General features: G+C 47.3%; 1 protein-coding gene across 1 annotated transcript in view; it reads left to right on the top strand.

Moving 5' to 3' along the window:
* Positions 1–1,892: 1,892 nt before the first annotated feature.
* The window catches only part of LOC107124068 (cytochrome P450 2C23-like), a 38,100-nt gene continuing 24,204 nt past the window's right edge, over positions 1,893–15,788 (top strand). Inside the window, exons 1-2 of the mRNA XM_015427455.1 lie at positions 1,893–2,061; positions 10,073–10,222. Of these exons, the coding sequence (XP_015282941.1) occupies positions 1,893–2,061; positions 10,073–10,222 (319 nt within the window). The remainder of the gene's footprint in view (positions 2,062–10,072; positions 10,223–15,788) is intronic.

Raw genomic sequence — 15,788 nt, 5'->3', positions numbered from 1 at the left:
GAGTGTGAGCTGGCTCACAGTTTTTTAGCCTCCGGCTCACACATTTTTGTCTTAGCTCAGGAAGGATGGCTCCGGAGCAAACTAATTTATGCAGGAGCCCAATCCTTCGCTCACAACTCTAATGCCAGTAGTTCACAAAGTAGAATTTTTGCTCACAAGACTCCACAGCTTAGAGGGCGCATTGGTCACGACCCTGGTATTCCAACCCGGTGCTCTCATATCCAGGGGTCCTTTCCTGCAGGAGCGCACAGGAACGGAGCTCCGGGAGTAAAGAGCCCAGGGGGCGGGCACATGCAACAAGCCCCACCCCCTGCTCCCAGCAGCCCTCAGTCAGAGCAAGAAGCAGCCAGGTAAGTTGCAGAGCTCCCCCTGGCCCCCTGGTCCAAAACAGTCCAGTGGCACCTTTAAGACCAAGTCTTATTCAGGTACAAGCTCTCCCTCCTCTGTGAGGACAGATCTGCAAGTCCCCCCCCCCCGCAATAGCTAGCAACCCAAAACAGTCCACTGGAGCCTGAGCGGTGGGTGTTGCCTTCTGACGCGTTTCCGGTGATGTCAGGGTGGGTGTGGCATATGCTAATAAGTTATGCTAATGAGCTCTGGCACCTCTTTTTCTACAAAATGACCCCTGCTCGTATCCAAACACCAACCAGGGCCAAACCTGCTTAGCTTCCGAGATTTGAGGAGGCTGGGCTAGCCTGGGCTATCCAGCTCAGGCATATTTTTTCAGGGCGAGGGAATCAATTTGCGGGAACACAAAACCCCTCACCATAGCTGAGCACTGCACAGGTCTGAGCCCTTCTCCCTTGCCAAAGGGGTCGTGACTCGGGGGGACCCAGGCTTGCGTTCTTGACACTTGTTTTGTGTGTATTTTCAACTCAGTAGTAGGTTAATTACTATAGTGCTAGCTCGGCAGCTCGGGAGGCCTGAGAGGAAATGGGGAGGAGATGCCTTCAACCAGGGGTCGTTTCGTAGAAAAAGAGCTAGGGGAACTCATTAGCATAACTCATTAGCATATGCCACACCCCCTGACATCAGGGGCCCGGCGGTGGACCTGCAAGGCCGGCGGGAGTGCGAGGAAGCCCCGCCAAGGCCCTCCCTGGCCCCAGGCAGGCAGGGGTGGGGAGAGGCGGGGAGGAAGCACCTTACCCTCCCTCTTCTCCTGCCTCCTCCTGGCTGAATGAGGGCCGGAAGCGGGGCAGCCAGAAGCAGGGGGTGTGGCTTCGTCATGTGCCCCCCCCCCCACACCTCACCCGGGGGAACTGTGTTCCCCCGCGTTCCCCCCCGAATCGACCTCTGCCTTCTACAGACCCAAATCCACTCTGATAATATTTGAGCACGGATCATGCCAAAGCGGGTTTGAGGAGGTGCAAGAATGCGCCAAGGAGAACCTAGGAGGTGGACAACTACATGACCGTGTTGTGCTGAGGTCCCAATTTAAAAAAAAATCCCACCCTACAGGTTTTTCAGGGTGGTGCAAAGCAAAAACTTCATGTGGAAGCGACCTATGTCATGTAGGTCAGCAGAGGTGAAAAACACTGAATTTCATATGTTAATTTGGAAAAAATGCAGGCTGTGGAAGGTCGGTCTTTCAGCAGTTCGAGACCCGGGTTGCCGCATGATGTGGTGAGTTTCCGTCTCTAGTTCCAGCTCCTGCCAACCTAGCAGTTCGAAAGCAAGACATTGCAAGTAGATAAATAGGTACCACTTCGGTGGGAAGGGGACAGCGTTCCGTGCGCCTTGGTGTTTAGTCATGCCGGCCACATGACCACAGAAAACATCTTCGGACAGCGCTGGCTCTTTGGCTTTGAAACGGTGATGAGCACCGCAACCCTAGAGTCGGATTCGACTGGTTTTCGAGCAAGGGAACCTTTACCCTTACCTTTTTACCCAAAATGCAGATGGCAAAGGAATATGGAGCCATTTACACTATTTGGTCACTGACGTTTCCTGTGGTGATAGCGTCTGGATACGAAGCAGTAAAAGAAATGCTAATAAATCATTCAGAAGTATTCTCTGGGAGACCGGTCACCCCATTTTATACAGCTATAGCACATGGAAAGGGTAAGTACCCATTTTAAAACTTCATTTTCATTCCAGAGAAATAACCAAAACTTTATTTTCCAAACCAAACCAGGGAAATAATAAAGGGACATTAAAGTTCTTTATTTAAAAAAAGGAAAACCATAAAACGTTTTAGACATCCATCAGTTATGTGGAAGGTGTAGTTCTATTGCATTCCTCAGCATCGGTCTAGTTTTTTTTTTTACCCCTGTGAGATTAGTTTGGAGGTCACGGGACTTGGGTAGCCACATGAATAGGGGAGGGCTCAAGTGAGGAGAGACAAGGCCCTAAAAGCCTTCCTGGTCCACATGTGCAGCTCTGCTGAGGGGAGATGGAATTTCCATATGAGAACAGCTCAATCAGACCAATGGTTCATCTAGTCCAGCATCCTGTCTCACAGAGTAGCCAGCCACTTCCTCTGGACAGCCAACAACAGGGTAGAGAGGCTGAGGCCTTCATAAGAACATCAGAAGAGCCCTGCTGGATCAGGCCAATAGTCCATCTAGTCCAGCCTCCTGTCTTGCACAGTGGCCAACCAGTTCCTCTGGAGGGCCATCAACAGGGCATAGAGGCCGAGGCCTTTTTAAGAACATCAGAAGAGCCCTGCTGGATCAGACCAATAGTCCATCTATTCCAGCATCCTGTTTCACACAGTGGTCAACTAGTTCCTCTGGAGGGCCAACAACGGGGCATAGAGGCTGAGGCCTTCTTAAGAACATCAGAAGAGCCCTGCTGGATCAGACCAATAGTCCATCTAGTCCAGCATCCTGTCTCACACAGTGGTCAACCAGTTCCTCTGGAAGGCCAGCAACAGGACACAAAGGCCAAGGCGTTTCCCTGATGTTGCCTCCTGGCTCTGGGATTCAGAGGTTTAGTGCCTCTGAACACAGAAGTTCTCTTTACTCACCATGGCTAGTTCCTTTTACTCACCTGTGCTCCATGAATCAATCTAATCTCCTTTTAAAGCTGTTTATTCCTATGGAGATCATTACATCCTTTAGCAGCTAATTCTACATTTTGTTCACTTACTGTGTGAAGAAGTATTTCCTTTTGTCCTTCTGGGCCCGGTACTTTTCAATATTTTTATCAATGACCTGGATGAAGGGATAGGAGTTGCTGATGACACCAAATTGGGAGGAGTAGCAAACACCCAAGAAGATAGAGTTAACTTTCATCAAGACCTGAATACTCTGGAGAAGTGGGCAGCTGCAAACAGGATGCAATTCAACAAAGATAAATGCACAGTATTACGTCTGGGCCACAAAAATGTCAAGCACAAATACTGGATGGGGGATACGTTTCTGGTGAGTAGTGTATGCGAAAGAGATCTTGGGGTTAGGGTGGACTGTAAACTGAATATGAGCAAACAGTGTAATGTGGTGGCCAAAAGGCAAATTCAGTCTTGGGTGGTATTAAAAGGGCCATAGCATCGAAATCGCAGGAGGTCATTGCCCCTCTGTATACTACCTTGGTCAGGCCGCACTTGGAGTACTGCGTGCAGTTCCGGAGGCCTCCCTTCAAAAAGGATGCGGGCAAAATCAGGGGTCTGGAGACCGAGCCCTACGAGGAAAGGCTAAGGGCCTTGGGAATGTCTAGTTTGGAGAAGAGGAGATTGAGGGGAGACATAATTGCTCTCTTTAAATATGTGAAAGGCTGTCCTTTGGAGGAGGGCAGGGAGCTGTTCCAGTTGGCAGCAGAGGATCAGACCTGAAGCAATAGGTTTAAATTACACCAGATTGACTATATAATTTGCAGTCAAAGATGGAGAAGCTCTATCCAGTCAGTAAAAACAAGACCTGGAGCTGACTGTGGTTCAGATCATGAGCTACTCATTGCAAAATTCAGACTTAAACTGAAGAAAATTGGGAAAACCACGAGGCCATTCAGGTTTGACCTAGATCGCATCCCTGATGAATATACAGTAGAGGTGAAGAATAGATTCAAGGGTCTGGATTTGATAGATAGAGTGCCTGAAGAACTATGGACAGAGGTTCGTGACATCGTACAGGAGGCAGCAATCACCACCATCCCAAAGAAAAAGAAATGTAAGAAAGCAAAGTGGCTTTCTGATGAGGCTTTACAAATAGCAGAGGAAAGAAGGAAAGCGAAAGGCAAAGGCGAAAAGGAAAGATTTACCCAACTGAACGCAGATTTCCAGAGAACAGCAAGGAGAGATAAGGAGGCCTTCCTGAATGAACAGTGCAAAGTAATAGAAGAAAACAATAGAATGGGAAGGACTAGAGATCTCTTCAAGAAAATTGGAGAAATCAAGGGAGCGTTCCATGCAAAGCTGGCCATGATAAAGGACAAAAACGGTAGGGACCTAACAGAAGCAGAAGAGATTAGGAAAAGATGGCAAGAATACACAGAAGAACTATACAAGAAAGACCTCGATGTCCTTGACAACCACGACGGTATAATCACTGACCTCGAGCCAGACATCCTGGAATGTGAAGTTAAATGGGCCTTAGAAAGCATTGCTAACAACAAAGCTAGTGGAGGTGATGGTATTCCAGCTGAGCTATTCAAAGTCTTAGAAGATGATGCTGTTAAAGTGCTGCACTCCATTTGCCAGCAAATTTGGATAACGCAACAGTGGCCACAGGATTGGAAAAGGTCAGTATACATTCCAATCCCAAAGAAGGGCAATGCCAAGGAATGTTCAAACTATCGCACAATTGCACTCATATCACACGCTAGCAAGGTCATGCTCAAGATCCTACAAGCTAGGCTTCAACAGTACGTGGATAGAGAACTACCAGAAGTACAAGCTGGGTTTCGAAGAGGTAGAGGAACTAGAGATCAAATTGCCAACATTCGCTGGATTATGGAGAAAGCAAGAGAGTACCAGAAAAATATCTACTTCTGCTTCATTGACTATGCTAAAGCTTTTGACTGTGTGGATCACAACAAACTATGGCAGGTCCTTAAAGAGATGGGAGTACCAGACCACCTCACATGTCTCTTGAGAAACCTGTATAAGGGCCAAGAAGCGACAGTTAGAACCGGATATGGAACAACTGATTGGTTCAGCATAGGAAAAGGAGTACGACAAGGATGTATATTGTCACCTTGCTTATTTAATATATATGCAGAGTACATCATGCGAAATGCTGGCCTGGATGAATCACAAGCGGGAATTAAGATTGCTGGGGAAAAGATCAACAACCTCAGATATGCAGATGATACCACTCTAATGGCTGAAAGTGAAGAGGACCTAAAGAGCCTCTTGCTCAGAGTAAAAGAGGAGAGCGCAAAAGTGGGCTTGAAGCTCAACATCAAAAAAACTAAGATCATGGCATCCGGCCCCATCACTCCTTGGCAAATAGAAGGGGAAGTCGTGGAAGTAGTGACAGACTTCACGTTCCTGGGATCCCAGATCACCGCAGACTGTGACTGCAGCCATGAAATTAAAAGACGCCTGCTCCTTGGGAGGAAAGCGATGGCGAACCTAAACAGCATGATAAAAAGTAGAGACATCACCCTGCCAACAAAAGTCCGCATGGTCAAAGCAATGGTATTCCCAGTAGTCATGTATGGCTGCGAGAGTTGGACTATAAGGAAGGCCGAGCGCCGAAGAATAGATTCTTTTGAACTATGGTGCTGGAGAAGACTCTTGAGAGTCCCTTGGACTGCAAGAAGATCAAATCAGTCAATCCTAAAAGAAATCAACCCTGACTGTTCCCTGGAAGGCCAGATAATGAAACTGAAGCTCAAATACTTTGGCCACCAAATGAGAAGGGAGCACTCCCTGGAGAAGACCCTGATGCTGGGAAAGATTGAAGGTCAAAGAAGACGGGGACGGCAAAGGATGAGATGGTTAGACAGTGTCATCGATGCAACGAACATGAAATTGAGCCAGCTTCAGAGGACGGCGGAAGACAGGAGGGCCTGGCGGGAGATGATCCATGGGGTCGCGAAGAGTCGGACTCGACTGTGCGACTGAACAACAAAAATGGCCCCCTTCCAACTCTATGATTCTATGAAGCAAGTGCCCATCATCTTAATAGGATGCCCTCAAGTTCTAGTATTTGGGGAGAGGGAGGGGAAATTATCTTAGTCAACTCTCTCAATTCCATGCATAATTTCATTAACCTCTGTCATGTCCCCCCTTTAGCCCACTGCGAAAACTCTCGGACTCTTCAGCCTTTCCTGAGAGGGAAGGTGCCCCAACCCCCAAATCATCTTGGTTGCCCTCCTCTGTACTTTTGCCAGCTCTGTGATGTCCTTTTTGGAATAGGGTGACCAGAATTGTACACAGTATTCCAAATGAGGCCGCACCATAGATCTAAAGAGAGGCATTATGATATTGGCCATTTTATTTTCAATCCCTTTCCCAATCGTCCCTGACGTAGAGTTCCCCCTTTTCCACTGCCGCAGCCCACTGGCTTGACGCTTTCACTGAACTATCTACTACGACCCCAAGATCTTCTTTGCCCTCAGTCTCAGCAAGTTCAGGCCCCATCAGCCTATAACTGAAGTTGGGATTATTATTATTTTGGTCCCAATGTGCATTGCCTTGCACTTACCCAAATTGAGCTTCATTTGCCACACTGTCACCAATTCATCCTGGAACTCCTCATAGTCAGCCTTAGTTTACGCCATCCTGAATAATTTCGTCTCATCTGCCAACTTGGCCACTACACTACTCACCCCTGGTTCCAGGTCATTCATGAACTCCCTTGTCCCTCTTCGCTCCAGCCTGTGGACCCTCACTGCTGTTAAATACTGGAGCTAGAGCATCCTGAAATTAATCAAGGTCATGGTGATTGAAGGGAGCCAATATCTACAAAGGCAGCAAGCCTCTGAATCCCAGTGCCAGGAGACAGCAGCAGGGGAGGGCCTTGAACACTGTGCCCTGTTTGTGTGGCCCCTTCCAGAGCAACTGGTTGCCCACTATGTGAACCAGTATGTGGGGCTACATGGATCACTTGGCCATACCAGCTGGCTAGGGTTAGAATCATAGAATCATAGAATGTTAGCGTTGGAAGGGACCTTGCAGGTCATCTAGTCCAATCCCCTGCACTCTGCAGGAGCATAGCCAGAAGATAGCCCTACAACATATCTGAAAGATGGTCATCCAGCCTCCGCTTGGTCATCCAGCAGCCCAACATCCAGCGAAGGCGCATCCACCACCTCCTGAGGCAGACTGTTCCACTGCTCAACCACTCTTACAGTTAGGAAGTTTCCCCTGATATTTAGCCGGTATCGACTCCCTTGTAATTTCTACCCATGAGATCTAGTCTTGCAATCTGGAGCAAGAGAGAATAGATCCGCTCCATCTTCTACATGACAGCCCTTCAAATACTTGAAGACTGCAATCATGTCCCCTCTAAGCCTTCTCTTTCCCAGGCTAAACATACCCAACTCTTTCAGCCTTTCTTCATAAGACTTGGATTCCACCCCTCTCACCATCCTGGTTGCCCTCTTCTGGACACGTTATTGGGTCCTCCCTGGTCACCAGCTGAGGGCGGGGGGTAGGGTAACCAGATCCAGGCTGGGAAAGTTACTGAAGATTTGGGCATGGAGGTTGGGGAGTACAGGGGCATTGGTGGGATACAGTGCCATAGAGTCCGCCTTCCAAAGAAGCCATTTTCTCCAGGGGCACTGATCTGTGTAGTCTGGAGATGAGCTATTATTCTAAGGGACCCCCAGGTGGCCCATGGAGGCTGGCATCTCTCAGCAGGGCTCTTCTTATGTTTCCTCTGTGTGGATCCTGAAACCATCTGTGAGACAGATTTATAGGGGTCAAAGAGAGCTGCAGCGATGGATCGGAGTGTCGGGGAAACTGTGTGCCCTCTGCACAGGGGAGCGATCATTCTGCCCACTGAGCTTTTGAATCTGAATGTTTAAAATGCGATTTTAGACTTTTCTAAAGTCCATAGGAAAGATGGTGGGTCTTATATTTATTTATTTATTTCTTCAACTTCGACCCCGCCCTCCCTGCCGAGGCGGGCTCAGGGCGGCTCACATGAAACCAGTAAAATGATATACATTTCCGTACAAATAACACAGTAAACAATTTAAAACCGTTAATATATCAATGGCGGTACGATAAATAAAGTGCATTTAAGAACACGTTCGGCGATGCCCCCACTCTAGGTAACTTCTAACTCTAGGTCAGCACAGGGCATAGCTGATAAGGTTCAGCTCCTATCGGAAAGCCTGCTGGGAAAGCTCTGCTTTCACAGCCCTGGAGAACTGTAAGCACTTAAAGAAGGGAAAGGTGCGGCTGGCCTGAAAGGCAGAAATAGCCGTTCTGTGTGTGCATGTGAAACTCCTGTAGACTCAGTCAGACCACTGGTCTCTCAAGCTCAATAATGTATACTCTGACAGGCATCAGCTGTCCAGGATTTCAAGTAGCAGTCTTTCACATCAGTTGAGAGATGCCAGGGTTAGAAAGAAGGTGTGCAGAAGAGGACAGTGGCAGAAAACATGCCCCCCCCACGGTTTCGGCTACCCTCCTCTTCTGCACGTACTGTTTCTATCCTTGGCATCAGCAGCTCAAATACATCACATAGGCTGCGATCATACAGAGCGGAAGCTGCGGCACACATACAATTCCCCCGTGGATTAAAGGGACGTGATCAGACAGACACATCTGTCCAGCGTCCCGGAATCGTTGGTGGGGCGTCTTGTTGCGCCGCAGGAGCAGCGCAAAAAGTCACCGGGGAAATGTAAGTAGTATCCGGAACTGCAGGGCAGGCGGGCAGAAGTCTGATCACGCAAATGCGCGTCAGTTCGCCCCGAGGCAAACAGCCTCGCTTCCCGCCCGCAGTTCCTTGCTGGTGTGATCGGAGCCATAGTAGGGAAATCCAGGTTGTTGTGGTGGTTAAGTGCACAGACTCTAATCTGAGAGAACCGGGTTTGATTCCCCACTCCTCCACTTGCAAGCCGTAGTTCTGGCAGAGCTGTCCTTCAAAAAGAGCAGTTTCTGTCAAGAGCTCTCTCAGCCCCACCTGCCTCACAGGGTGTCTGTTGTGGGGAGGGGAAGGGAAAGGAGTTTGTAAGCCACTCTGAGACTCCTTTGGGTAGTGAAGGGTGGGTTATAAATCCAATCTCCTTTCTTCTAAATGAAGGAGACACAAGAACAGTAGAGGTGCTATAAGCAAAGGACGCTGGATATGACAATAGAGAGTCATCTAGCCGGCTGTACCATACCAGTGTTTGTTTTCAGGATTTATACCTGACACTATAGATGACAAGTGCACACGAGTTATGTTCTATGCCCAAAAGACTGGCTGTCAGCTGAAAGTTGAGAGGGTATCTTAATACCAGCTCTCAACTGAAAGTCAGGGTTCTGCCCCTCCCCTTCAACTTCTTGCTGTACACCAGTGATGATGTGAGATGTGTCCTATTCCCCTGGGAGGAAGGGTCACAAGACTTGATGTCCTGATTCCTCTCCAAGGGCTTCCTAAAGTTTGGTGTGGTGGTTAAGTGCGCAGACTCTAATCTGGGAGAACCGGGTTTGATTCCCCACTCCTCCACTTGCACCTGGCTGGATAACCTTGGGCAAGCCGCAGTTCTGACAAGAGCTGTTCTTGAAAAAGAGCAGTTTGTGTCAGAGCTCTCTCAGCCCCACCGACCTCACGGGGTGTCTATTGTGGGGAGGGGAAGGGAAAGGAGTTTGTAAGCTGCTCTGAGACTCCTTTGGGTAGTGAAGGGCGGGGTATGAATCCAATCTCCTCTTCTTCTTCTAAAGCTGGAGGCTCACAAGCTGCCACCTCTCAGCTGTTTCCTGAGCTGACAAATAGCATCCTGAGATTTCCCACCAAACTTTCCTCCAAAGGTTCACACTCTGGATTCTGAAACATATGTCACAGCCCAGTGTATCAAACAGAGACCGATTCCTCATCAGAATCACAGTCCTTACACTGTAGGTAGCTCTTGAATGCTTAGACATGACATGAATGGCATGAGAGTTCACGGCTTCTAGGCTGACAAACTTAAATCATTGTGAACATGAATTTCTGCAAGGTATAATGTCTCATTGGTTTTTTTGATGGCTCAGGTATCGTACTGTCAAACGGTCACACCTGGAAGCAACAGAGGAAGTTCGGGATAGCTACCATGCGGAAGCTGGGAATGGGAAAGAAGGGTGTGCAGGGCCAAATAGAAGACGAGGCCCGTGAACTCGTGGAGACTTTTGCACGTGCAAAGGGTATGTTTTACTGGGAGCGGGGTGGCTGTCAGCTATGCTGTCATGAAGGTGGAGAGGTTACTTGGTGTCTATTTCATTGCTTTGCATTCCTTTCTATGTGCTTAATTGTTTAGCTGCCGAAACACTTATCTTTAACCTTGAAGTTGGGCTGGTGGAAGTCTGTGATGTATACTGTTCATGAGAACCTGTTCTTTCCCGGCTAAGCGCCAGCTACGCAACCATTAAAAGGCTTCTCAATAACCCGCACGCAGGAATGGGCCTAATTGGTCAATGCTATGGGGGGTGCATACGAATGCCCTATATCCTATTATGCGCATAGGCACACCGCCATTCTTAACAGTGTTCATGTTACTGCGTCTATGGCTTTTCAATAAACGTAAAACCTTCCTAGAAGTGTGTACTATATTGTTTAAGCTGTGGGTTCTGACAGTGGCGTGTCCTGCTCTGCCGCAATGTTTTCTGAAGAATGTCTTCGGATAAATTATTTCTTGGGTGTGTTTAGTGCTGCCTTTTCAGGGTGCTCCAAACTGTTTGTGAAATGTGTTGGAAATGTATGTGTTTACAAGGCCTGATTCAGTCATTATAGGGTTAACTTGTATTCCTAGAATTGCTATTGTTTAGACTGACCTGGAAGGGATACCTGGCACTAAGCCAATGGGGAATTAGCCCGGGAAAAGTAGCTTCTACTGTGATACAGATTGGTCATTTGTTTCAGGTGACTTCTTTTCTAGGGGTCAGGAAGAAGGAGAGTTTCTTCATTATGTGTGTGCTTTTCTTCAGTATAGGCAGCTTAGAAATGTAGCTGTTAGTGTTATGTTAATTTGTAGTAATCCCGTGAACCCTTTACCCTTAGTAATAAAGGTTTTTTAAAGGCAAAGAAATCTCTTCTTTCCAATAGAGCAAGATCCATCAAATAGTCTGAGTATTAAACAATTTTTGACTATTTTACAACAAATGGTAGCAGCGTATGGTTTATTTAAAATGCTTATTGGATAGGGAGAGAGAGAGAGAGAGCTGAGCTGAGCTGGCACAAAGGCTTATTTTAAAAGGGAACTATTTTTCCTGCAAAGTTTTTTTTTCTACTCTTTGCAACAAAGCTGTAATCAGAAAAGGTGGGCCACTTTAATTCTCGGTGATTGGAGGAACCCATCTTATGCTGGCTTGCACTTTGGAAAGCAGCTGAAAGAAAGCTTTTTGAATTTTTTTTCTACGCGTGCCGAGCCCCGGAGGAACGGAGGAAAGCCGAGCTGATTGCTTTCACCTCTTTTGGGGATTGTATATCCTGTATCCCTTTCCACCGATTGGATACCCTACTACGAATCCAACTTCAGCCCTGGGGTCAAGTTTTCCCCTTTTCTCCTTTGGTATGTGGGCATATCCTTTGGAACCAAAAGCTTTGATGTGCTTTAATCCAGGCTTCTTTTTAAACCAGGCCTCAAAAGGAGTGGTCCCAGTAAGCTTTGAGGGTACTCTATTGTGTAGATACACCGCTGTGTTAACAGCTTCAGCCCATAAAAGCAAAGAAATCTCTTCTTTCCAATAGAGCAAGATCCATCAAACAGTTTGAGTATTAAACAATTTTTGACTATTTTACAACAAAATGTACTGGGTTCAGACGCGTGGAGTGATCAGCTCATGGTTTATCATGATTTCAGCTCAAACTAAAGACAACTCAAGCAGGACTGAAGCCCGGCTTAAATGCGTTCTCAACACCACACCCAACACACACACGCTCCCTGTGATAGGTTATTTACATAAGAACTCCTGTACAATAGGTTCCTTCCAAGACCCAGGTCCCCTATAGTTCTTTAAACGAAGATCCAGTTGCTTGGAGATATATGCTACAGGTCATGGGGAAGGCCCCAGCTATTGAGTCAGGACCTGGGAAGCAGCCCCACTCTGCTCATGTACATCCAGTTCAAAAGTCTTATATGGATCCAGCCCTGACCTGAATAGCCCAGGCAAGCCCAATCTCATCAGATCTCGGAAGCTAAGCAGGGTCAATGCTGGCAAGTACTTGGATGGCAGACCTCCTTGGAAGACCAGAAGTCAGGAGCAATGTTTCCTCTAAACTGTAGAGTCTTGTGAGCAAAAAGTCTACTTTGCGAGCTACTGGCATTAAAGTTGTGAGCAAGCGATTTGGCTACTGCATAAATTAGTTTGCTCTGGAGCAGAGACTGGTTTGCTCCTTCCTGAGCTAGGACAAAAATGTGTGAGCCAAAGGCTAAAAAACTGTGAGCTAGCTCACCTAACTGAGCTTAGAGGGAACACTGGTCGGGAGATGGGGGCAGACTTTATTCAGCCACCACTCTAAATATCCTCCAGGACCCCAGTAGGGCTCAGTCCTCAGAGGTTGCCATGACTTCCAGTCATTCACCAAAGGTTGCCATGACTTCCTGGTGCACACAGACTCACACGCACATGCACACACATGAAAAATACAAAAAAATACAAAACAAAGTCTTAGATGGATCTGGTAGCATTATAGTAGGTGTCATCATCAAGAGTTCCTTAACTCTGCAAAAGACCTGCTCATTCCCTTTTGTCCACTAGAAAGCATCTGGTTCCTCCTGTGGAATTTTAGGCATCACTTGGTCCTCATTTAAGGAGATGGTTGCTTGCAATTTGCATAACAAATCTAATCCCAGTAGGGCAACCGGACATTCAGGTGTCAGCAAAAACTGATGAATAAACTTTTGTCCTTGCATTCAAATTCTATAGGATTTAGAAAGCTTTGTTCTTTTGGATTTCCATCAATGCCCATTATTACAGTTTTATATTTAGATTTGCCACACCCTTGATGCACAATAGGAATCAATGAATAAGTGGCTCCAGAATTGACCGAGCAATCAAATTCCTGTCCCCCAAATGTTTTGAGAGCCAGTTTGGTGTAGTGGTTAAGTGTGCGGAGTCTAATTTGGGAGAACCGGGTTTGATTCCCCACTCCTCCGCTTGCACCTGCTGGATGACCTTGGGCAAGCCATAGTTCTGGCACACCTGTTCTTGAAAAAGAGCAGTTTCTGTCAGAGCGCTCTTAGCTTCACCTACCTCACAGGGTGTCTGTTGTGAGGAGGGGGAGGGAAATGAGTTTGTAAGCCACTCTGAGACTCCCTTGGGTAGTGAAGGTCAGGGTATAAATCCGATCTCCTCCTCCTCCTCCTCCTCCTCCTCTTCTTCTTCTTCTTAATTTTACCAAGGGCTCTTGAGGGGCAGGCATGACACTTGGGGGAACATTCAATTTGAGCATGCTGACTCATCAGCCCCTGACGCTGTCAGCCTTACTCTACTTCCACTTCTATCATCTGCAACTTTCCATGGCCAACTTTAGTAGCCCTCCTTCCCTTCAGCTTGGGGCACTCTCTTTTCCAGTGGCCTTTTTGTCTGCAAAAGTCACACATATCTTTAGTGAGGGACCTCTTCGTTCTTCTTCTCCCTCGGCACGAGAGGAGAACTTTTTCCACCTCCCTCTCTGACTACGTAGCTTCATGGCTGCCGCAATTAGGGCTGCCTGGCACGTCGTACATTTTTCTTCCTTTCTCTCCTCCTCTTTTTCTTTCTCTAGTCCCTGTTGACATACACCAACTCACTCAGGGGCGTCCCAGCTGCCCCATCAACCTTCTGTAACTTTCTGCATATATCAGCACATGACTGCCCAAAAAACATCACTTTCACCATTCACACATTTTCCTCTGCCCCAGGGTCTAAATCACTTTAAGTTCTGAAAGCATTCATGAGTCTTCCCAAATTTTTTGCTGGTTCCTCATCTTTTTCTTGGTGTATCTCATACAGTTTACTCAATTTTTTCTATTTGGGGACTGTTTGCTGCATTTCTTTCAAAAGTGCCTTCCTATACTCCTTGATTGCTTTAATAACTCCCTGGAGAACATGGCCCCAGCTTAAGTCCTTAAGAGGGACCACCTCATCTATAGGGTTCCCTCCACTGGCCTCAAGTTTCTGGACAAGGGCTCTGGTTTTTTCTTTGACCATCCAATTTTACTCTGGACTGAGGAGAATATTTAGCAAAGTCTGGCAGTCTGCCCAAGTTGGTCTGTAAGTGGCAAAAATGCTTTGAAACAGTGCATGGACCTTTTCTGGGAGTCATTTGCTTCCAACTCAACAAATCTGAAGTGATAAATGGCACATGTACCAAGGCAATGCCTCCTCCAGCATTCAATGCCTCCCTACATGGCATCTTGAGCCACCTAGATACTTTGGGAACTTGATCTGGATTAAGGGTCAATGCTTGAGCCAATTGCCAAACATTTTAAAGTATTGACAGAGTTTCAGCAGTTATAGAAGGGGAGCTATTTGACTCGCCAGGCTCTGGCTCACAACAACTAAAACTGGTAATAGTCTGAAGATCTGGAGTAGTAAAACCTATAAAGGTTGGCCCTAAGCTAAGAGTCGCACATTATCAATCAAAGTAGCAGAGAGGTCCCAAGTGGTGGGGTGCCAATCTAGGATCCAAATGATCTGATGGTGGCAAAGAAAGGCTTGTCATCAGTCCTGTCTAAGAAATTTCATTTTCCGTATTAACAAGAGAGTTATAACTGGCTTCCGGTCGAGCTAAGATGGAGGACTGACGCACTTTCGCGATCGTGCGAAGTGAGCGACGGCCGCTTTTGACAGCTTGGGCAGTTTTCAGCCCAACGCATCGCTCCCCAGCGAGGGGGGGACAAGCAGGCAGCAGTGCCTAAGAGGGAGTGTGAGGTTGGCGTGATTCGGCTCCTGAAGGAGCCGTTTCAGGCTTTGATCTCCTCCCCCGAAGAAGGCAAGTGCCAAGCAACTCTGCAGCGGCCGATCGAGCCGGATTACCGGCTTAAGCTCTCTACCAGCCGACCTCTTGAAGATGGGCAACAACTGTAAGTGAAAAGAAGTAATGCGAAACCCAATGTGATCGTGCTAGATAACAATAAACATGCCGCTTACCTGAACTGAGTTAAGATATAAATTGAAGCAAGCGGTTGAGCGGGAAAAGATCAAATATTCCCAGAAATCCGATTCCGGCAAAGAAAATAGTTGATTGAAGGCTTTAAAATAGTAAAAAAGAACATTGTTTAACATTCCTGCGGTGGGAACTGAGATGTGCGCGCAGCCGAAAAATCGAAACTGACGAATTGTATCGCGGGAAGAGCAGGCCGGTGTAACAAGAAAAATACTCCGAGTCCCTGGAACAGGAAGAGGAAGCCCTGAAAGAAGGGCTGAAGCCAACAGGGAGCCAACAGGAAGAGACTCGGAGCTACAAGAGAGCAGGACCGGAAGTGAGTGTATACTTACAGACGGGACCTGAAACACGGCAACCTGACCTACTCTACACCCGAATACCATAGAGAAGTTGCGCCCGACATTTTGAGGAGGACCTGACTTTAAATTTGATGGAGAAGGATAAGAAGGAGATGTATGCTGCCATGGAAGCAATGGAGAAAAGGATGCTGGAGGCAATACAGGCCATGGGAGAACAAAGTGAAAAAAGGATGGGGGAACAGATTGAAAAGCAACTGGAGGCACAAATGGCAAAGCAGACGCAGATTCATCTGAAACAACTTGAAGAAGTTCAGGAGAAGAA

Source organism: Gekko japonicus, unplaced genomic scaffold, assembly GCF_001447785.1.
Source record: "Gekko japonicus isolate JY-2015 unplaced genomic scaffold, Gekko_japonicus_V1.1 scaffold3059, whole genome shotgun sequence".
Classification (NCBI taxonomy): Eukaryota; Metazoa; Chordata; class Lepidosauria; order Squamata; family Gekkonidae; genus Gekko; species Gekko japonicus.
Note: the sequence above shows the minus strand (reverse complement) of the source record. Positions and strands in the feature narration are given on the sequence as shown.